Source organism: Neoarius graeffei, chromosome 15 (assembly GCF_027579695.1).
Source record: "Neoarius graeffei isolate fNeoGra1 chromosome 15, fNeoGra1.pri, whole genome shotgun sequence".
Classification (NCBI taxonomy): Eukaryota; Metazoa; Chordata; class Actinopteri; order Siluriformes; family Ariidae; genus Neoarius; species Neoarius graeffei.
Genome location: NC_083583.1, coordinates 14497883 through 14522555, shown reverse-complemented (window position 1 = coordinate 14522555; position 24673 = coordinate 14497883). Strand labels below are relative to the sequence as shown.

General features: G+C 41.5%; 1 protein-coding gene across 1 annotated transcript in view; it reads right to left on the bottom strand.

Annotated features, from left to right (window-relative positions):
- LOC132899192 (A disintegrin and metalloproteinase with thrombospondin motifs 7) overlaps positions 1-23690 on the bottom strand; it is a 222861-nt gene extending 199171 nt beyond the window's left edge. Inside the window, exons 1-5 of the mRNA XM_060940894.1 lie at positions 23351-23690; positions 19219-19586; positions 13523-13700; positions 13173-13351; positions 1394-1477 (exon numbers count right to left, since the gene is read on the bottom strand). Of these exons, the coding sequence (XP_060796877.1) occupies positions 1394-1477; positions 13173-13351; positions 13523-13700; positions 19219-19586; positions 23351-23459 (918 nt within the window). The 5' untranslated portion in view covers positions 23460-23690. The remainder of the gene's footprint in view (positions 1-1393; positions 1478-13172; positions 13352-13522; positions 13701-19218; positions 19587-23350) is intronic.
- Positions 23691-24673: the final 983 nt, after the last annotated feature.

The window sequence follows — 24673 nt, the reverse complement described above, 5'->3', positions numbered from 1 at the left end:
GAGATAATGAGATGAGACATAACTAAATGAGCTGCTTCAAAAACACGTGACAGAAACTCTTGGACTTTTGGGGGCGCACCTTCTGAAAAGCATCATCCAAGGTATTTTGAGAGTAAAAAAGGTCTCTTGGGGCGTTTAGCCCAGGGCAGCAGAGTAAAATATGCTTGATTGTTAGCAATGTCTTGCAAACATGGCATGTTGGTGATTCTTCACCTTTTATAGGTAGACTACCTATCAGATTTTTCAAGTGTAGGTCATAAAAAGAATTTTTCCGACACCGAATTCGAATCACAGACTTCCAATTTTATTAGGTTTTTTAAAAATAGAACAATTAATTAATTTAGGACCATGTGGCCCTAAATTCACTATTTTTTCCTACTTCACCATGACCCAATTCAAGATACTACGTCATGCATCACATGGTGGGCTTTCCCTGTTTGCGCAAGGCATTGTGGGATACAAATGTGAAACAGGAGAGAAAAATGGAGGACGAGTGTGTGAATGAAACATGAAAGACCGACTATAGTAACGGAAAGTGAGAAGAAAAGACGTCATGTTGCGAAGGAAAGGAAACACAAGACCAAACTAATAAATATCGGCGGTCAGCGAGCACCTCGGTGTGATCAGCTGTTCATTTAGCGACAGAATGATGTAACTGTCAGTGCATGGTCAAGGTAAACCTGCGCATGCGCACACGGACTTCCTCTGTCTGCTCGACTGCGTGAAGTGAGTGATTTCATGAACATTATTTGCTCGGGAATCCCCTCAAATTAAATAACTTCCCAGCCACAGAATGGCCGAGATATTACAGAAATAAACATATATCACAAAGACCAAATTTCAGAGGGAACTAAATTTCACCGATTTTATGAAACTGAAAGGCAGTCTCACTTTAATTTAAAAAAAAAAAACGTGGGTGGGTCTTGTGTGTCCAATCCGACACCTGATATATACAACTTGGTCATGTCTATTTTGAAATGGGGGAAAAGGTGTCTTTTTAATAACAGGGTTAATTTTGTGCAATTTGTTTTCAGGATATTTATCCCATTCAGTCAGCCACATCTCTCAAATATAGGACACCAGTGCAGGTCTGAGGTCCGAGGCTGGGATTAACAACACGATTGATGGAACTATAATTTATAAGCATAACCACGATTTTGTCATATTAAATATACCCACTACTGAAACCCACTACTGACTAGCATCCTTCTGTACTGACTGGCTCACCTCGTCTTGTTCTAGCAGTACAAGACAAACAACCACAATATTGAAGGCACTAGCATGTAGAAAAATAACTATTTGTTGCTTTAAATTTATCCATTAATATAAATCCACCCAGTACTGGGTAGCTCCTTTATTCACTGGATGGCTCTTTATTTACTGGCTGGCTCACCTCATCTTGTTCTAGCAGAATGAGACGCACAACCACGACATTGATGGCATTTCCAATACTCGGGTCATGAAACAGCCCTGCAACCTGCAAAAAACGTAGAGTAACTCATGAAGATACACATAGTATAACACAAAAATGGCACTTTGGCTGCAACATTTTAACACTTTTGGAGTAAAGTCTGCTTCATGAAACAGTCAAAAGCTGTGAGGCTAAAATGAACAAGCTAAAATAGTTAAACCCCATAGTGACAGGTTAAAAAAACGCTACTAATATCTGAGAAGTGGCTGAATATCAACCATTTCTCCTCAGGGTCTAATGCCGCTTTTCCACTGCAAACGCGGCTGAGTCGGGCTGAGCCGAGCCGTGCCGTGCTGAGTTGGGCTGAGTCGAGCTGAGTGGGGCTGTTGGAGTTGCATTTCGACTACAACCGCGCTGAACCGTGCTGGCTGGAAGTGGGTGGACACATTGGGTGGAGTTAGCGAAAGTGGGTGGACGTCACGTGATGTCGTTAAGCAGCACAAACAGTGACATCAGTGATCTTTTAAGCGGTAGTCTCACGACCCGAATAGTAAACAATAAACATGGAGTCGTTAGTGTTGCTGGTCTTGGTGCTGTGGCTTGTTGTCACCGACAACGCCAACAGATACTGGCAAGAGCGTATAGATGAGGCGAGGCGCATAAGGCTTCAGAAATTCTCGTAATTCGTAATTCTTCTTCTTCCGGGTTTACGGTGTTTACAGATCCCAGCGTGCTCGCGGGGCGTGTGTTGGCATGTGAGGACACTCCTCCTCACCAATCAGTGCACAGGGGAGTGTCTGCTCACGCCCCCAGCCTCACTCGGCTCGCTTTGGCTCGCTTCAGCCCCACTCCAAAACCGTGCGAGTTTTAGGGGCTAAGCAGGGCTGAAGCGAGCCGAGTCGTGCTGTTCTTTGGTAGTCGAAACGCGAGCCGTGTCGGGCTGAAGTGAGCTGAAGCGAGCTGAAAAAGGGTAGTGGAAAAGGGCCATAAGATGGCGGACAGATCCTGAGCTCTGGAGTCTTTGGAGAGCTGCTTTCACAGTCAAAGCTTAATTAACATTGTGTTCGTAAACACTGACTGAAAGCATGGCTATGTACGCTAATTAACATTAAGGTCCTTAAAAGCGTACTCATGAGAGTACCTGTTAACAGATCAAACAGCACAGGCTCATTAAATGTGCAAATTGGCTTAAAGACATAGAAATCACAAGAGGTTAAAGAGGCATATGTCTGCCGCTGGTCAATAACAGGCTGACATCGGCATGAGCGTGATGCTAAAATCAGCTCGGATTCCTAAAAGACGATCATGAATTGAAAGACATGCTTGAAAAGATGCTGTCAGGAAACAGCAAGTTTTATTGGGAATTATTTCCAAATGATTCTGCAGCCTGTAAATTATGGTCAATGGTTTTTCACCAGAAAAACAATGAATACAAAATTCTTTAGTAATAGGAAACAGATGCTTACTTATTAGATGCACCAAAAAAAAAAAAATCCTCAATGCACTGTCTTATTTGTTGAATTCCTAGCTATTATCTAAGATTAGGAATTGTTTGCTGTTGTCTCTGTCACGTCATTCTCTTATCCCGAGACATAAAGTTCTCATTTAATATCGCTTGTCTCTGAGAGCATTCCAAGCAGCAAAGAGTGGAGGTTTTTACACACACACACACACACACACACACACACACACACACACACACACACAAAGAAAAAAATAAAAGAATGAAAAACCCATAGTAGAGCAAAAATATAAATAAATAAATAAATAAATACCTAGAAGGGCATTCAGTAGAGTGCATAGCTCCACCAAGCCACATCTTATCAACATTACATTAATGGCATTTAGCAGACGCTCTTATCCAGAGTGATGTACAACATACCCAGAGTAGCCTGGGGAGCAGTTAGGTACTTTGCTCAAGAGCACTTCAACCATTCCTGCTGGTCCAGGGAATTGAACTAGCAACCTTTTGGTCCCAAAGTTGCTTCTCTAATCATTAGACCATGGCTTCAGAATCAGCAAGATCTCAACATCAAATCACTTGAATCTGGGCTAATACTAAAGCTGTACACCAAAAATGTCCAAGCCCTTCCCAGGCAGTCTCCCAACCAGGCCCTTAAGGCACATTGGGCAACGCTGATCTCCATTTCTATAAGCCCTTGGCCTCTCGCCTATACAGCTAGGGTTACAGTGGGGGGCTAGTCCTCTGGTAACCACAAGAGTTTGACTCCCCACTCACTTCTGTATTGCAGTGTGCCTTGCCAGCCGGCAGTAGGTACCATTTTTATGATGGTCTTTGGTATGACTCGACCACAAGTAGAACTCGCAATCTCCCAGTCAAGAGGCAGACACGCTAACCACTAGGCCAGCTCGTGGTAAAGCTGTACACCAAATTTCATCCTGCATGAATCTGCATACATATCTGGATTTGCATTAGGCCATCCTTAAAAAAAAATCCATTTCCTGTCCACCGGGTGGGCAAAAAAAATTTCGGGAGGGAGGGAGGGATTTATTTTTTTATTATTATTTTTTATTATATATGGATAGATAAGAAATCACAATGCTGTGTTTGCGTTTTCTTTCAGTACTTTTTTTTTATTACAAAAGCAGACACATTTAATAAAATATGACAGTTAAATCAACTGAAACTTGTACAAAAACTTTAAGTTAGCATTTTAAATGCTGACTGCAACATTTGCAAAACTTTTACAAAGGTACTTAAAATGTCCGACACATGGACTTTTTGTAGTTCTAAATCGGCCGTTAGGCCTAGTTCGGATGAAATTACACTATTAAAATGATCACTGAATGATTTGTTTTTCTGAATCTTTACTATTTTGTTGTTCGCTAGAATACCATTTGGCAATTTCACACTTCAGCAAATGTTTGAAAACTCCGGATCGCCTTCCTTCATGGTGGCTGCCATTTTTTTGTGCCGCACGGCGCATGCGCAGAGCTGATTCGACAGGGCTTTCCACAAGCGCCGGCTGCCAGCCATACAATTAAGTCCAGCCGGCTACTTTAATGACTATTTTTGTAGCCCACAGGCTCTAAATATTAATTTTCGATTTTAATAAAATTAAATGTTTATCTAATGGACTGACAATAATGTTAAACTGAACCGTTGATCAAGGGAGAGTAACTCATCCGCGCCCCGACATGCAGTGTGCGCGCGCACTCAGCTGCGTGAATGTGTCATGCACCCAAAATAAGAGATTTACAAGCTAGGAACGCCTCATGATGCAATACGCAAGAAAAGAAAGAAGATTTACTGCCATTTTATTTTGTATTTGAGTAAAGTGAATAAATAAATGGTCTGTGGAAAATACATTTAACCCTGGGAACTGCGTGCACAGGAGTTTATTTTGTGTTTACCCCCCCCCGGCTACTTATTTGTCATGGCTGGCTAGTATGATCCTTAGTGGAAAGCCCTGGGAATGCGGAAATGTCAAGTTCGATTTTAGATTTACGAACCCGAAAAAAATGTCGAAAAACCGGCGTTAAAAAAAAAAATTTCACCCGCACAAACGGCACTCACCCGGCCGGTGGACCGGAAACAGAACATTTTTTAATAATGGCCTTAAAATCTATTCCAATTGTTCTTTGGCCCATGGCTCACCTTTCCTCCAAATTTCATCAAAATCTGTTCACTACCTTTTGAGTTATGTTGGGAACAGACAAATAAACAAACAACCAAACAAACAGAGGTGAAAACACAACCTCCTCCAACAGAGTTGGCAAACCTAAAAAGTCAAATAGACTTTGTTCTTTGTTTATTCTTCAGCCTCAACCACACCGAAAATATTCAACCTTTCTTCTTGGTTAAAAAGGAGGAATGTTATTTGTCAAATCAGTCTTCACTCACTCAAGAAACTGGACATTCACTCACATCCATCAGACACACTCAAGGTTCTGACAGTTCTTATTTAAAAACTTGCCCAGAGGTACAAAGGAAGGAGAGTCGTTTTAAAAAGCTGCTTCACATTAAATTGTGGATATCGAACATCTCCTCTTTACAACAGGCCCATCCAAGCCAACCTGCAATGGAAACCGCTTTGTTTCATGAGGTCTTTTCCTTTAACATAGCTTTCAGTAGCAACAGCTCAGCCAGGCAAAGTTACTCCGAAGTGTATTTTGGAAAATGTATCTAAGGGCCTGCAGCTGTATTACAGTGAGGTCAGCTGAATTGGATCCAGTTCAACAGAAGGAAACATGTCTTGGAGGAGTCTATAGCCTTCTGCAGAATCTGCAGACGTCTGGTGTTGGGAATAAGAGGAAACAACTTGAAATGGTACATGAAAGCCAAGAAACTGCACTTTGGAAGTTTGATTTAAAAAAAAAAAATTAAAAAAATAGCAGATTGACTTTATAGTTTAATCCAAAGATGAAAAAGAATTCCAAGGATTTCAAAATGGTAAATGGATTTGTTTTCATGACAGCAAGAATCCAAATCACAGAACACATTTCACAGAAAAATAATGATAATGTTAATGTTAAATTAAATAAGGCTGCGAGAGAGGCATTTAGTAATGCACTATTTCACTATTACTGTGCGAGAATATGCAATCTGGCCATCCATGTTACTTGTGTACTTGAACATGCCAGGAACATCAACTAAACAGAAACATTCTTCAAAGTAACCTGATGTGATCAGGATATTTTTATATCCTATAGACCCCTTTCACATGACGTCACCGCGCCGCGAGATTTTGTTAGGCGCCATATTGGAAGACCAAGTACATGCACTCACAATATAAAACAAAGTACGAGCGAGAGTAAAGTGACACGATGGATGATAATTCTGGTTATGTGAGTACATTACCAGTTGCAGAAAGGGCACGGTATGTGGAGAAACTGGCTGTGATTGATGGGTTTGACCCATATGATAAGACTCAGAAATAATTATGTGAATCCAAGCACACAGTTTAACGCAAAAGTTCGTTTATATCCTGACCTTGTCAGCTGTCAGATTTATGTTAATGGACCCGGTAAGCTGGTAAATAATATTTATTTATTTTTTTTCTTTACCAAATTCTAACAGAAAACGAGAACGCCCAAAAGGGAAAACCGAGCCGAGCCGCCTCACGGCTGTAATGCAAATTGCTTTCCTCCTCAGTATACAAGTGCGCTTCCATGGCAGGGAAGAAGAAACTACATTTTGCCGCCTATGTAGTCCCCTATTTAAACAAATAGGAGTCATTCAGGATTCAGCCATGTTTTTGCTCCGTGTTTTTACTCGACCAAAGTTATACAGTATTATGAGCTTTAAATTGCATAAATAAAACCATTTGGTGAAACTTTGAAGAAGAGATTGTACTGGTTTAAAGTTTTTACCTAACCTTTTCATGTCGATTCCAATTAATACACTAGTACAGGGCTTTTCAAAGTGTGGGGCGCGCCCCCCCTGGGGGGCGCCAGAGTTCTTCGGGGGGGCGCAACGTGAGAGACAAAATGGATCTATTTTTAGTACCTAAAGCTACAGGGAGTGAGGAGACGGCCAAGCAAAAAAACAGAGCCTCCAGGATGTTGCGATTTGCAACTTCAGCGCAAATTCAACCAATCCCCACGAATTCAGGGCGGTGCTGCAATTATATCCAATCACCGCAACTTTCCCGCAAATTTGACCAATCGTTGGCGTCGTCTTGAGGTGACATCGACAAACTACCTTCCGCCTTACTTCCGGATGTCTATGTTCAAGAGAAGCAGCATGCGCGCAGTGTTGCCAGATTGGAGGTTTCAAGTGCATTTTGGCGGGTTTTGAACATATTTTGGACTGGAAAACGTCAGCAGTATCTGGCAACATTGCATGATGTGTGAGTCAGTGTTTATATAGGCTTAAATTCTGTTACTGAAAGTGTGTTATGTTTACAGTGAAGGACTGTGTGCACTTTATTTTTTTACTTAATACAAGAAGTTAATGGATGCCAACATTTTTGCCAAAATGGTATTTTATTTTCCATTGTTTAGGCAGCTTCAGCATCATACTGTGAGATTCTGTTCAAATTGTTTTTTTTTTCTTCTATGAAGCCTGAGCCATTTATTTTATTAGTTTATAATTATTGTTTAATTTAGTCTTCAGGAGAAACTGCCTGCACACGTTACTAGTATTAATAGTTTTTTTTTTCTTACATGAAAGCTGAGGCATTTATATTATATTTTAAGGTAACTTCATGTTGTGCTGTGAGGTTCTCTGCACTTTAACTTTTGAACCAACAGGTGCATTTGGATAAGTAAAGCCTATTTTTCTGCATTTTTGTAGTCCTGGTAATCTTTTATATTAGTAAAGTTGTTTATAGGACCATTTCTCAGTGTCTTTGTTTTTTAATCAATAGTTTTTCAGTAATAACTTAATATTTAACATATCACTCAATTTTAATCACAAAAAGAGAAAATCGCAACAATTTCTCGCAACTTTCACTTCCTCCCGCAATGTAATCGCAACAAAAACCTAAACACCGCAACTTTCATCGCAATTTTTTTGGAAACCCCCGCAAGAGCAGACATTTTAGCCCACAACAATCACAAAAAAGGCCCACGGAATCCTGGGGGACTGGAAAAAGAAGGAAGTATGACCACAATTATTTAAAGCTTGGATTTTCATGGACTGGATCTGAAGATGCTCCACTGCTACAGTGTGTTGTCTGCCAAGAGGTGCTAGCTAACTATGCTATGAGATGTTTAAAATGTGTAAAACAAGATGTTTTAAAAAGCACAGATGTTTAAAATGTGAAAAAGAAAAAAATAATGTGTAAAACAACCTTTTTTTTTTTTTAAATACAGTGGTGCTTGAAAGTTTGTGAACCCTTTAGAATTTTCTATATTTCTGCATAAATATGACCTAAAACATCATCAGATTTTCACACAAGGCCTAAAAGTAGATAAAGAGAACCCAGTTAAACAAATGAGACAAAAATATTATACTTGGTCATTTATTTATTGAGGAAAATGATCCAATATTACATATCTGTGAGTGGCAAAAGTATGTGAACCTTTGCTTTCAATATCTGGTGTGACCCCCTTGTACAGCAATAATTGCAACTACACATTTCTGGTAACTGTTGATCAGTCCTGCACACCAGCTTGGAGGAATTTTAGCCCATTCCTCCGTACAGAACAGCTTCAACTCTGGGATGTTGGTGGGTTTCCTCACATTAACTGCTCGCTTCAGGTCCTTCCACAACATTTCCATTGGATTAAGGTAAGGACTTTGACTTGGCCATTCCAAAACATTACCTTTATTCTTCTTTAACCATTTTTGTTAGAATGACTTGTGTGCTTAGGGTCATTGTCTTGCTGCATGACCCACCTTTTCTTGAGATTCAGTTCATGGACAGATGTCCTGACATTTTCCTTTAGAATTTGCTGGTATAATTCAGAATTCATTGTTCCATCAATGATGGCAAGCCGCCCTGGCCCAGATGCAGCAAAACAGGTCCAAACCATGATACTCCCACCACCATGTTTCACAGATGGGATAAGGTTCTTATGCTGGAATGCAGTGTTTTCCTTTCTCCAAACATAACACTCCTCATTTAAACCAAAAAGTTCTAGTTTGGTCTCATCCATCCACAAAACATTTTTCCTTCCTTGTGGCTTGTCCATGTGATCTTTAGCAAACCAGATGAGCAGCAATGTTCTTTTTGGAGAGCACTGGATTTCTCCTTGCAACCCTGCCATGCACACCATTGTTGTTCAGTGTCCTCCTGATGGTGGACTCATGAACATTAACATTAGCCAATGTGAGAGAGGCCTTCAGTTGCTTAGAAGTTACCGTGCGGTCCTTTGTGACCTTGCCAACTATTACACGCCTTGCTCTTGGAGTGATCTTTGTTGGTCAACCACTCCTGGGGAGGGTAACAATGGTCTTGAATTTCCTCCATTTGTAAACAATCTGTCTGATTGTGGATTGGTGGAGTCCAAACTCTTTAGAGATGGTTTTGTAACCTTTTCCAGCCTGATGAGCATCAACAACGCTTTTTCTGAGGTCCTCAGAAATCTCTTTTGTTCGTGCCATGATACACTTCCACAAACATGTGTTGTGAAGATCAGACTTTGATAGATCTCTGTTCTTTAAATAAAACAGGGTGCCCACTCACACCTGATTGTCATCCCATTGATTGAAAACACCTGACTCGAATTTCACCTTCAAATTAACTGCTAATCCTAGAGGTTCACATACTTTTGCCACTCACAGATATGTAATATTGGATCATTTTTCTCAATAAATAAATGACCAAGTATAATATTTTTGTCTCATTTGTTTAACTGGGTTCTCTTTATCTACTTTTAGGACTTGTGTGAAAATCTGATGATGTTTTAGGTCATATTTATGCAGAAATATAGAAAATTCTAAAGGGTTCACAAACTTTCAAGCGCCACTGTACGAATGGAACATTAAGTATAGCAACAACAAAAATTGTAAGGGGGGGGCGCTGTTGTTTATTTGCTCTCCGAGGGGGGGCTGACTCTCCCACACTTTGAAAACCCCTGCACTAGTAGAATCGATGACTAGTTTAGTAGGCCAAAACTTTTTTCAATTTTTGACTGTACCAGCCTGAAAAAACTTGCGACAGTCAAATGGGAAAAAAGCAAGCTGGTCACGTTGTACTGGACTAATCTATGACTGATGAGTATAGTAAGTGATACTAGTACTGATACAGTAAAACAGACGACTGCAATCTGGTAGGCAGCACAATTTATATTATTTCTCCGTGTCAGATACATAAGGAGGACCGGACACCAATTCTGCCATCTGTTTGCTACCCAGACATTGTAAACTATTTGTTGTTTACACCCAGTGCCTACACTGCTGATGACTTGAAAGCCTACAAAGGGCTACAGGCTTACAATTATGTTGTTAGTGGCTTGGTTCGTGATATTACAGCTGTTATTAAGAATAACCTACACATAGTTATGGCCAAGGTAATCTTGTTGATATTTATCTTTTAATAATATATCTTTTCAGTTGAAAAATTAATACTTTGTTACTATTAAGGTATCCATAATTTAGGTTAATTTATCCAAATTATACATATGTATTTATGATATATGCCTACACAACAACTATGTTTTATTTATATAATAGGAGGGAGAGCAAGCCCCAAACCATCCTAAATTATTATTATTATTATTATTATTATTATTAAATTGTAGAAGTCTGGGAGGCTTGCTCCTCATACAGTTATCAACTTGAGGCCAATTTAGCATGTTTTAAATCTGAATTTCTTGCGTTTGCTTACCTCAAAGTGTCCGCAGATCATGCACAGACTTATCCATTATATCCACAGTTTTTTGCCAAGTCTCACACAGGTTTCTTTCAAGTCTACTGTTGGGCCAATAAATCATAAATAAAACAGCTCAGATTTGTTTGTTTAAGTCGTTTGCCACTCCACTTTATTCTCGTGGGGTCACATACCGCTGCCGTTATTTTCCCCTAATCACGAGTTTGTTGGTCTTCCAAAATGGCGCAGGGTCTGTTTACTTCCGGTTTCGGGTGACGTCAGTGAAAGGGGTCTATAGCATGGTTCATTTCCGTTTCAACATAGACACCATCGTGTTGAATTTTGTACAATCCCATGGTGTCCACATACAGTACGTATATTGGTAGATTTTAGGCAAGCATCTAACGTGTATGGTGGTGCAGTGGTTAGCACTGTCACCTCACGGCAAGAAGGTTCCAGGTTTGAACCTCATGGGCAATGGGGGCCTTTCTGTGTGGAGTTTGCATGTTCTTCCCATGTCTGCATGGGTTTCCTCTGGGTGCTCTGGTTTCTTCCACAGCTCAAAGACATGCAGATTTGGTAAAAATACTCAGCCACTTGTCTTTGTCAAGACAGTGCATACTTAGTGCTGGTCTCAAGCCCAGAGAGATTAGAAGGCTTCACCTTCTGAAAATAAAGTCATAAAGAATTATAGCAGCCCTTACAATGGGGGAAGCCATGGCTTTGGGACCATAAGGTTGCTGGTTCAATTCCCTAGACCAGCAGAAATGTCTGAAGTGCCCTTAAGTGAGGCATCTAACCCCCAGCTTCTCTGAGTATCTTGCTCTGGATAAGAGTGTATGCTAATAATGCAATTATTTTAATTTAATTTTTTTCACACTGCCAGAACTGTTCCATCAGCCATCTTTGATCATTATGGCACTTTAACTGGCTGCTGGTTAGCTTGTCAGATTACGGGTTCTGACACCAATGATCTCAACTCATGACCAAAAAATTATTTTACAATGTGGGATTTTGGTCTATGACATCAAAATCACCCTGTGCAATCCCAACTATAATCCATCTTAATTGTGTTCAAAGGGTATCCAAACTTTTGCACTTTACTTTTTTGCAAGTTGAACATTATTCCACATTCAAATGTGTTCAGTTATAAAAGTAGGAAACGTTTAAAAACTGTCATACCTGTCAATCCATAAGGAATAGCCATAAATCTTACGGATTTTTCTTTTTTCTTTTGTCAGGCTTATGGGCGTATTCTAATAGTCTTACAGATTCCTAGTTTTTCACCAAAACCTTTTTATTCTGCAAGTACTTTTTCCATGTTGTCACAGTGTGCATTATGCATGAAACAAGCAATAGACAATCAAACCGAAAACCATTGTGTTATGCAGGTAGAGGGTATCATTCGGAGCATCTTAACTATTATCACCCCATGACCAGGTTTGCTAGGCGCTTGAAAACTCAGACTTTGAGATCATACTTGAAAGTCAAGTGTCCGCATGAAACCGGATAACATTTCGCGCCACCATGAGCTGAACAAAAGGGCCCGGAGCCATTCTGCTTTTCCAGTCGAGTAGTTTTGAAAGAGTATTCAACACAGAGAGAGAAGCCATGGGAACCCTGGTGAAAAGAACAAGTGTTTCCAAGTTTTCCAAGTCAGGAAACTTATGACTGACTGCAGAAAGTCCATGGCACCTGACACATTGACTGACAACCCTACTGCAGTGCAAGCTCAACACAGACCAGTGTTGCCAGGTGGTGCCATGGTACCATCAGCTTCATCTGGCTAGATGTGCAGCCTCCGAGTACAATCAGGAGCATTGATTTGACAGACTTCATCTTGAACTTCATGAAGTGAATTATGGGATGGACATGATCATGAACTTCATATTGCAAATTATGATGTGGACAAAGTGCTATTGAAGTTTTTCCTCACTTGTTTTTCAATATATTATGTCTCAAAAACAACATATAGTTGTCTTCATTTTTAGTTTGTAAGGATGCCCTCTGCAGACTACTACCATACCTTGTTGTGGTCTTGATGATCCTGAGAGCTAAGCTGGTGGGAGTTATCGCTCCTGGTAGGGTCACCCAAGCCAGACAGGTCGAAGGGAAGAGGCCAGACAAAGAGTAGTCCAATTTTACCCCAGTTACCCCGTGGTCTAGAAATACCGGGTTGGTGTCCGGCAGGGGATAACCATGTCTCATGGGGAGGAAGGTTTATTTAGTCTTGGTTGACAATCTTCCTAGAGATAGTGTCTAAAAAAAAAAAAAACTTTGATTCCCCCAATGTTCCGGTGGTGTAGCACTGGGAGTGGCCCAACTGCCACTGTGGAGGGGACTCCAAAGGGACCATTTAGCCTTATGAAAAGATTAAATAAACACAACCAACACCTCTAGGGTTCAAACCCCTAACTTATCCAATAATATTTTGTCTTCAATAAGGGTTTTTGTGAGGGTTTATAAGGCCGGACTCCGAAGTGGGTTGACAATTATGAAGTCCGAAATAGTCATAATGGACAGATTAAGGATATACTCACGATGTTCATGACAGCTAGAACGTAGCTCTCCACTCCGTTCTTGCCATAGTACTCCACCATTTTTGGGTCGGCCACCACAAGAGTCTCCACCCATTTCTCCCTGCTGATGGAGCGCTGTCTCCTCCGGTGATGGCGTTTCTCCCAACGCTCTCGCTGCCTCTCTGCTCTTTCCTGAATATCTGACAGAGTAAACGTCTCAATCAGTATCTTTCTGTTATCAATCAGGACATTTTTAGGCTTTATTTGCCTCAGCTCAATGTTATCTCCATGGATAAATTAATACAGTCACTTTACAATTGCTACACATGTGGTAGCAATTGATAAATATACAATAGCTAAAGGTCTTTCACCTTTGACTCCACAGGTCCCGTTGGATGTTTTCCCATCGAATAAAGGCTGCACCAGCTGTCTTTTGGTCTCAGTAGTATGTCGCTTGTAGATGACATGAGCTTGTGGCTCTTCTGATCTGTGTGTTTGCTCCAGCGGCCTGATGAAGAATTCCTCCTCTGAGAGTTTAAACAGCCCTGTCTACAGAAAACTCCAAGGTCAGCCTAAGCTGACACTAATTACAAGCCTCACCAATCCAAAACATATCCTCCCCACTTGGATTTTCCCTCAGGCTATATAAAAGGACTCGAGGGAAAAAACTGTGGCTGTAGTGTTATTTCTATTTTGAACTTCATGAAGCAGAGCCACATGACAAATTCAAGAATTACACATTACACTCAAACAGGCAGCACACGAACCTTCCACACTGCCTGGCCAACTTTTTATTACTTTTGTTACAGATGAATCACTTTTACCACCATGGATAAAAATAAAAAATATCTTACAGATTTTGTACACAAGTATAGTTTCGCCAAACATCTAAATGTTTTAAATCTTTGTATTTAAGGAAGCTCTCCTGTCCTAATGACACTCTGAATGAGCGCTTTATTAATAAGGTATTTATTCATTACTAGTTTTTGAACACCTGGAACACCTACTGTGATACAGAACAGCAGTTAAAGGAACAGTCCACCGTACTTCCATAATGAAATATGCTCTTATCTGAATTGAGACGAGCTGCTCCGTACCTCTCCGAGCTTTGCGCGACCTCCCAGTCAGTCAGACGCAGTCAGACGCGCTGTCACTCCTGTTAGCAATGTAGCTAGGCTCAGTATGGCCAACGGTATTTTTTGGGGCTGTAGTTAGATGCGACCAAACTCTTCCGCGTTTTTCCTGTTTACATAGGTTTATATGACCAGTGATATGAAACAAGTTCAGTTACACAAATTGAAACGTAGCGATTTTCTATGCTATGGAAAGTCCGCACTATAATGACAGGCGTACTAACACCTTCTGCGCGCTTCGACAGCGCATTGATATCTGAGCTCCGTATCAATGCGCTGTCGAAGCGCGCAGAAGGTGTTAGTACGCCTGTCATTATAGTGCGGACTTTCCATAGCATAGAAAATCGCTACGTTTCAATTTGTGTAACTGAACTTGTTTCATGTCACTGGTCATATAAACCTATGTAAACAGGAAAAACGCAGAAGAGTTTGGTCGCATCTAACTACAGCCCCAAAAAATACCATTGGCCATACTGAGCCTAGCTATATTGCTAACAGGAGTGACAGCGCGTCTGACTGCGTCTGACTGACTGGGAGGTCGCGCAAAGCTCAGACAGGTACAGAGCAGCTCGTCTCAATTCAGATAAGAGCATATTTCATTATGGAAGTACGGTGGACTGTTCCTTTAAACGTGGAAATTGAAGCCTTGTAGATCTTATTAACTGTCTCCTCTTAGATGTGCTTTTTAAAGGCTGCTACACATAGAGGGTAAAACCATTAAGCTTATAAATAAAAGACTCAGGTGGCACTAGGAGTAACTGGAAAACATAAAAATGTGGTGGCTGAGGTGTATAATATACCGGTAGACTGATCAAGATTTCAGCCTTTTGTAACTAGATTAGATTTAGGTCGGTCCAATAAAATGAAACAAAGTCATTTCGATCAGTTCTTAATCCACTGAATATTAATTAAATAATATTGGCTGGCGTTGAGTGGTCTATCAGATATATTCCATTCAGCTAGTATGATATTGAACGATTCGAAGACGAGTAGCTGAATGGAATATATCTGATATACCACGAAAAAAAGCCAGCCAATATTATTCTTATTATGATACACCAGACGGGAACCGTCAGGGCCTTCTAGGCCTTCAGAGAAGGCCCAAACATATCAGCATTTCAAATGTTACATTTAATTTCTTTCATTTTTAAATTTCTTTCATACTTTTATTATAACTATTCTCTCCTAGTTTTAATTTGGCCTCAGTTTCTATCAAACCTGCTTCAGTAATGAAAGACTTACTATCCTGAAAACATTAAAATCGAGTTATCCAATGAGATTTTTTTGTTTGTTTGTTGTCTCTAGGCTGAGAAGAGTTTAGAGCTGCTCACTCATGCCCCTTTTCCACCAAAGCAGTTCCAGGGCTGGTTCGGGGCCAGTGCTTAGTTTGGAACCGGGTTTTCTGTTTCCACTGACAAAGAACTGGCTCTGCGGCCAGAAAAACCGGTTCCAGGCTAGCACCAACTCTCTGCTGGGCCAGAAGAAAGAACCGCTTACGTCAGCAGGGGGGCGGAGTTGTTAAGACCAACAACAATAACAAGACCGCGAAAGATCGCCATTTTTAAGCGACGAGAAGCAGCAGCTGTACAAACGCGAAGTCATCCATTATTATTATTGTAGTTGTTGCTGCTGCTTCTTCCGTGTTGTTTTTGCTTCGATATTCGCGCCAAGGTTTATGCAAACGTAGCGACGTAACTGACGTATACAATGACATAACTGACGTATACAGCGACGTAATGACGTGGCTTCCCTTAGCACCGCGAGCTATGGAAAAGCAAACTGGTTCTCAGCTGGCTCGCAAGTTGAACGAGTTGTGAACCAGCACCAGCACTGGCCCCGAACCAGCCCTGGAACGGATTTGGTGGAAAAGGGGTATCATTGGTTAGGACTTCATTGCCGGGACAGAAGGCCATCGCAGTGTATGTTTATGTAGGAAGTGACAGATGAATTAACCAATCAGATTTTAATTTATAGTGGGAGGGACCAAAAATTTTTCGCCCTAGGCCTTCTCGAAGGCCAACGCAAGCTTAACCACAAGTAGGAGCCGTCAGCGCAGCAGTGAAGTCACCTTCCAGCCGATGTAGCGTTTATCAGTAGTGTTAGCAAATGCAAATAAAGCGGTCAAGCCAGTGTTATCAAGAGCAAGTAGCACAGGCTAACGACCGAGAAACTAAGATTTCTGTTTCCAGACTCTTCTTCAACGCTGAACGTTCGCTACAATATTTTTCACTCAGACTTAAATATTCATTTCCCTGTGTAATTTACTGAATTACTTTTAAAATCATCATCAACAGTTGCACACAACAGAGCGACCTGACAGCCTGCTGCGAATCCCTTGCAAAATCCTTTGCCCTGTTGCTTTTTTGGTGTCCAGCTAAGTTTTGGCTGGGCTCAAGTCCCAGCTCTAATAGTTACGGTTCACCACTGCTTGTAAATATGCATGAAGAATATCTAATGACATTTTGGTAGCCTTGGTTGTTCAATGCGTCTTTCTCTTTCCTGGCAAAAAAAGAAATGCTTCTACACATGCGCAGCAGAAAACTCTCTCATTGAATATTACATCAGCTCCAACATGTGACGTCATATTGTCTTGACAACCATGCAGTATCGCAAAAAACATATTCAATTGGGTAGAGTGATGTAATATCTCATCTCATTATCTCTAGCCACTTTATCCTGTTCTACAGGGTCGCAGGCAATCTGGAAACTATCCCAGCTGACTATGGGCGAAAGGCAGGGTACACCCTGGACAAGTCGCCAGGTCATCACAGGGCTGACACATAGACACAGACAACCATTCACACCTACGGTCAATTTAGAGTCACCAGTTAACCTAACCTGCATGTCTTTGGACTGTGGGGGAAACCGGAGCACCCGGAGGAAACCCACGCGGACAACATGCAAACTCCGCACAGAAAGGCCCTCGCCGGCCCTCGAACCCGGATCTTCTTGCTGTGAGGCGACAGCGCTAACCACTACACCACTGTGCCGCCCATGCTGAAATATATCATGTGTATAAACCTTTACCAGACAGTGTGTATTGTAAAGGTGGGAGATATGGCAAAGATATTATGATAATAGTATTATGATCCATACAAGTCACAATTTATGATTCAACATTCGCAAGAATTTATTTGATTTTAAAGTCAAATCAGTTCTAATAGTATCGATACCTGATGAGACCCAGGACACTGAGAAAAGTGTTTCATGATGTTAACAGGATGCCTAAGCAGATCTTTTCTTTTCTATTAGCTCCTGTATACATTGTTTTGGGTAAAATAAAATGTCACAAATATTCTCCATACTTTCATACACATAAGCTGGTGAGTTCTGATTTCAGAACTCACTTCTTGAAGTGTCTGAAAATGTTAATATAATCTATATAAAAGCCTTTCTTCCTTGCAGTGTATACCATACTAGTGTATGCATGTAAGAAATAAAACATGAAGGGGCATGCTGTTTTCGGAAAACAATAACTTTTTATCCATTTCTAATTACATTTCATATTATGGAATGCGGGGCAGCATGGTGGTGTAGTGGTTAGCGTTGTCACCTCACAGCAAGAAGGTCCGGGTTCGAGCCCCGTGGCCGGCGAGGGCCTTTCTGTGCGGAGTTTGCATGTTCTCCCCGTGTCTGTGTGGGTTTCCTCCGGGTGCTCCGGTTTCCCCCACAGTCCAAAGACATGCAGGTTAGGTTACCTGGCGACTCTAAACTGACCGTAGGTGTGAATGTGAGTGTGAATGGTTGTCTGTGTCTATGTGTCAGCCCTGTGATGACCTGGCGACTTGTCCAGGGTGTACCCCGCCTTTCGCCCGTAGTCAGCTGGGATAGGCTCCAGCTTGCCTGCAACCCTGTAGAACAGGATAAAGCGGCTAGAGATAATGAGATGAGATTATGGAATGCCCTCTGTGTTAGCCTTGTGATAGATTGGTGACCTGCCCAGGGTTACCTCGCCTCTCACCCAAAGTCAGCTGGGATTGGCGCCAGGTTCCTCTGACAGATTGGCTCCAGGTTCCCCCATGACCCTGACGGATAAGCGGTACAGGTAAAAGAAGTAGAAGCCTTTATTTATCAGATGTACACTCAAGTACAGTGAAATTCCTCCTCTGCATTTAACTTCACTGGTGCGCTGATGGCGCCAACTCACGGGTAAGCTTGTGTTGGCCTTCAAGAAGGCCGAGGGTGATACATTTTTGGTATCCACTATAAATCAAAATCTGATTGATTAATTCATCTGTCACTTCCTACATAAACATGCACCGCCATGGCCTTCTGTCCCGGCAACGAAGTCCTAACCAGTGAGTGAACAGCTCTAAACTCTTTTCAGCCTAGAGACAACAAACAAAAAAATCTCATTGGATAACTCGATTTTAATGTTTTCAGGACAGTAACCCTTTCATTTCTGAAGCAGATTTGATAGAAAATGAGGCCAAATTAGAATTAGGAGAGAATGATTATAATGAAATGATGAAAGAATGAAAGAAATTAAATATAATATTTGAAATTGCTGATATGTTTGAGTCTTCTCTGAAGGCCTAGAAGGCCCTGACGGTTCCCTTCTGCATGATTATAACTTTACCTCGGACACTGACACTGGAGACTCCTTCCATAAACATTTCCTCACAGGAAACTTCACCTTTGATCAATCTCATCCTACATTTTTTGACCAATCAGAAAAGAGAATTCAACAGCACTGTGGTATAAATGGCAATAGTCAATTATTAAAGTGAGGGTCTATCGTTTCTATTAAAGAATAAGCTTCCTACTGTAGGTTGCCATATTTTACAGAAATCTAAAGGAACAAGCATAATCTTGTAATTATAGTCATGAAACGAGAAAGCATTTAAGGAGTATTTTTACAAACGCAAGCGAATCACTGTAAAAGCTGTTCCCTTATTAAACATCACCCTATCATATATATCCAGCTAGCATACCAAGCCATCGCAGGTGCTCACAGCCGCTTGACCTTTTGCAGCTGATTCACTCCAAACCTCTCCAAGGAAGTAGCACAGAGAATTGCCAGGAGAATGCAATGTGGAGCTGCGGAGACCACCATGTCGCCGTTCTGTGAGAAAAGCAGGAGCTAGCAGATATGGGTTCAGGGTGAGGTTGAAAAGCAAGTCCTCGCCATTGTATTGTAAATGGTAGAAAACATGAGGCAGGCTTTCGATGCTGTCGACAGTTTGCCTCCGGCGGACTCGACTCACATGGTAGGACACGAGGTTGGAGATAAAATCTCCATCTGAATCTACTCTCTGTGGGTGAACAATCTCATACTGGAGAAACCCTTCAGAGGAGAGACCTGCAGAAGACAAGCAGATGGTTATGATTTGTTATTACAGACTTTGCTTTATTTAAATAGAAGAATAAATGAAGACTGCATGCATGTGCTATTTTCACAGTGATAAACAACAGACCACGGTATTGCTTTGAGCTCCACACAAGCAAAGTAAAGCATTTCTGCCTGGAACAATGCGAACTTAAAAAAACAAAAATGAAGCATATGAACTTTAAGACGTCGTGTTTATTCATGGATTTCTCCAGAGGCTTAGTCAGAAACTTCCATTGTCTATAAAACTCTTTTAACTGAGACCATTGTTCCAATTTTGACCCAGATGTCATGAACTAGCAGAGAGCAACAAAGGACAAGGAAGTTTCCTCTCCACAACTGGCCAGAGTGTAGCGATCTCGGCCATCAGATAGGAAACAACACACACAAGCGCTAACATTTGAAAATTTCATTTTACGCAGACTTTGGAAGGTCGGCTGGTTGAAAAACAAAAATGAAAAATATTAATTCATGCAAGATAAACAAGACTGGTTTAAGATGCTCACACTGTCGAACTGTGTTGAAATACTGTATCTATCGCAAAAATCTTTTCAAATTTTCCTCCTAAATCTTCCTTCTTGAAGATGACCTACACTCACCGGCCACTCTATTAGGAACACCCATGCATCCACCTGCAACTGTTTTATGCAGTTCTTTAATCAGCCGATCCCTCGACAGCAGCACGATACATAAAATAATGCAGATACAAATCAAGAGCTTCAGTTAATGTTCACTTCAAACATCAGAACGGGAAAAATTGTGATCTCAAAGTGTGACTTTCTTTCACTGTGGCATGGGTGTTGGTTTGAGTCAGATGGACTGGTTTGAGTATTTCAGAAACTGCTGATCTCCTGGGGTTCACACACACACACACACACACACACACACACACACACACACACACACACACACACACCAGTCTCTAGAGTTTACACAGAATGGTGCGAAAAACAAAAAACATAACATCAAGTGAGAGACAGTTCTGTGGGTGGAAACAAACACCTTGTTGATAAGACAGATCAGAGGAAAAATGGTCAGATTGGTTCGAGCTGCCAGGAAGGAACTCATATAGCAACTCATATAATCACTCTTTACAACCATGGTGAGCAGAAAAGCATTTCAGCATGCAACAACAGCCAAGAATGGGAGAATAAGTTGCTATTAAAGTGGCCGGCGAGTGTTTGTGCACAAGCACCAAAAAAGTGAGTTTTTCATGGCAGGTCCCCTTTTAAGCTTTCTCTTTTAGGGTGAGAAATGATTTTGACTCACTGTTGACACATGGTTTGTTTTTGGGCAAAAAGGCAGAGTGCTTTGAGGGGCAGCACGCTGGTGTAGTGGTTAGCAGTGTTGCCTCACAGCAAGAAGGTTCTGGGTTTGAGCCCAATGGCTGATGGGGGCCTTTCTGTGTGGAGTTTGAATGACCATATTGGGTTCCAGTCCTACCAGCCAAGAACAGGAATCTTAGACTACGTTCAGACTGCACCCTGAAACGACCCATATCCGATTTTTTTGCCCATATGCGACCTGTATCCGATTTGTTATTGACAATCTGAACGACACAGATCTGATTTTTTCACATGCGACCCAGGCCGCTTGGATATGTGGTCCTAAATCCGATGCATATCCGTTATTTTCACATGCGACTGGAGTCTGACCGGACAGGTCGCATTCATGCGACCTACACGTCATCAACAAGAGACAAACGTCACTATTCTGCGTTGGCTAATCCCGCCTCTTTGGTGGAAAACAACAACATTTGTACAGTTTTCAGAATTTAAATAGACTTTTATAGAATTGATCAAGCTAATGGTGGATTTGGTAGGGACCTGGATGTTGATCTGTTAGCCTGATTAAATAAAACAGTTTCTATAACTGATTTATAACTTAAACCATCCTGTATTACAAGATTATAAGATTGTTCTGGAAATTTCCAGTAATTTGACACCTTCGGTCTCATTAGTCTGCTGCCCACATTAATCAGATTATTGTGTGAGTTCCGCCGCCGCCACAAAAACCACATCGCCAGGTCTCGCCTCATCTCCATAGCAAACTGCACTGGTGTTTCTGCACCTTGAGCCAGCGCTGAGAGAAGTTGCAGAATTCAGCTGGCTATAAACAATCTAAATAAATATTTATAAAAATGTAGAAAAAGTTTATTAATATGACGAAATAAATATGTGCAAATTATTAAGCCTGAATTAAGAGTTTGGTAATACAGCGGCCGTATCCCAAATGACCGCCTACTGAAGCTCGAGTGCACTATATAGAGTTTAAAAATCCATTACTTCCTAGTAACATGTAGTGCACTTATATAGAAATTAGAGACATATTTAGGAGTCAACCCTCGTTACCAGGCTACACGTTTTCATTTCAGTTCAGAAACAAAAACACACATGAGACCTCACACTTTAAAACTAACCAGATAATTAAACAAAAAAAAAAAAAGAAATCATTAAACATGAAGAGTGCGCTTTTTTTTTGTTTACGTATTACGTAGATGTGCTTATTACGTGTCAATTTGCGCATGCGGGGCACTTTTGGGTCGTTTTCCGTTCATATTGGAGATCGCATACAAGTCTCATATAATTGGTAATGTGAACGGCCTAACAAAAAAATCGGATTTCACAACAAATCGGATATGGGTCGTTTCAGGTTGCAGTCTGAACGTAGTGTTAGAATCAAGAACAAGTTCCTATTAAAGTGGCCGGTGAGCGTAGATACCATTGAATGAAGTCTCATGCTCTCCCCGTGTCTGTGTGGGTTTCCTCCGGGTGCTTCGGTTTCCCCCACAGTCCAAAGACATGCGGTTAGGTTAATATGGGACGGCCTTGGGCTGAGGTGCCCTTGAGCGAGGCACCTAACTTCCAACTGCTCCCCGGGTGCTGTTAGCATGGCTGCCAACTGCTCTGGGTATGTGTGTGTGTGCTCATTGCTCACATGTGTGTGCATGTGTGTGTTCACTGCTTCAGATGGGTTAAATGCAGAGAGGAATTTCACAAGTGTGTGATGAATAAAGTTGGGCTTTCTTTCTTAGCACGATATTTGCTTTCATAACCTCCTCTACCGGACGGCACGGTGGTGTAGTGGTTAGCGCTGTCGCCTCACAGCAAGAAGGTCCGGGTTCGAGCCGGCGAGGGCCTTTCTGTGCGGGGTTTGCATGTTGTCCGCGTGGGTTTCCTCCGGGTGCTCCGGTTTCCCCCACAGTCCAAAGACATGCAGGTTAGGTTAACTGGTGACTCTAAATTGACCGTAGGTGTGAATGTGAGTGTGAATGGTTGTCTGTGTCTATGTGTCAGCCCTGTGATGACCTGGCGACTTGTCCAGGGTGTACCCTGCCTTTTGCCCGTAGTCAGCTGGGATAGGCTCCAGCTTGCCTGCGACCCTGTAGAACAGGATAAAGCGGCTAGAGATAATGAGATGAGATAATTCATTTGCTTGCTTCATCGAGACACAACCGGGGAGGTGCAAACTTTTGCACTCCACTGCATGATGAAGAAATCAATGAAAGCATGGAGCATGACATAATGACAATCACAGCCTATTAACTGCTGATCCAGTTATCCAAAATAAATGCATGACAGAGTTTGTGTTCTCCAGGTTTGAACTCTGCAATAAAAAAAATATATATATGTTCTTGCTTGCAAAAAGCAGTTCAGCTCAGAGCCTGACAGCAGAACTGATTCCCTGCAGAAACACATTCATTCAAGGTCAAAAACTATCAAGCTGCTCCAACTCACCTGTAATGTCACTGAGCCCATGAGGTTCTGCGCTCTGGAGAAGGGTCAGGAGCACAGCTGGGAGGAAGAAGGCCGACCCAAAGGCGCAAAATCCGCGCTTCGAGTGCATCCTCAAATCTGAGCAACCTCCTAAGCCTAAACCGTCTTCCTCTCTCTCTGTCTCTCTCTCACACACACACGTTAGGCCATTTTAAACACCTTAAAGCTGTTTGCATTAACCGAGCACGCAGGCTGAGTGACGCCATGGCGCAAGATGCGGCGCTTTTACGCAGAAACTTTACAGCGCACATCAGCGCGAGCCATCCCAAGGAACCCGAGTCAAACCCGGAGCAGCGGGAGTCCCCGGCTCAAGGGCTGGGGGAGAGGTTGCCAGATTGTCTCCACCAAACTTCCAGCCCACAGTAGCGACTTGAAACCCGCCCAGATTCACTAAGAACTATCCCCATGTGCAACTTTGCCAAATTTCACTTCCAGTCCCCAAGGAGGTTTTAATCCCAGCCCTGTCCGGGTTGCCAGATTGGCAAGGCAAGGCAAGTTTATTTATATAGCGCATTTCATACACAATGGCAGTTCAATGTGCTTTTACAGAGGTAAAAGCAAAACAGTAAACAATAGAAAATAAAATTACATAAAATAAAGGGGGAAGAAGAGAGAAAAAAAATAATAAGATTTAACCCTTACAAAAATTAACCATGGTTTTACTATGAAAACTAACCATGGTTTAACCATGGTTTATAGTTATTCATGGTTTTCATGGTTTTTTGGGTGACCATGAAAACCATGGTGCATTTTACCTCAATGTTCACTTAAATTTTTAGGTTCTAAGTAAATGTTAATGTATCTGGGCTGTTAATCGAGATCCTTCTCTACAGCATTGACTGTTGGACGAAAGCATGGTAATACTACAGTTAGTGCATCCTTTTAAAAACCATACTATCCCTTTTTAAACTAATTTCGTAGTTACTATGACCTATTACACATACAACTATGATGCTACCACAGCTAGTGCAGTACTATGGATAAACCACAGTAATGCAATGTTGGTTCATAGTACTTAGAATCACCATGAAATACCATAGTAGAACCATGGTTACTACCATGGATGAACCATAGTAATACTATGGTTGGTTCATAGTACTTAGAATAACCATGAGATACCATGGTAGAACCATGGTTACTACCATGGATGAACCATAGTAATACTATGGTTGGTTCATAGTACTTAGAATCACCATGAGATACCATAGTAGAACCATGGTTACTACCATGGATGAACCATAGTAATACTATGGTTGGTTCATAGTACTTAGAATCACCATGAGA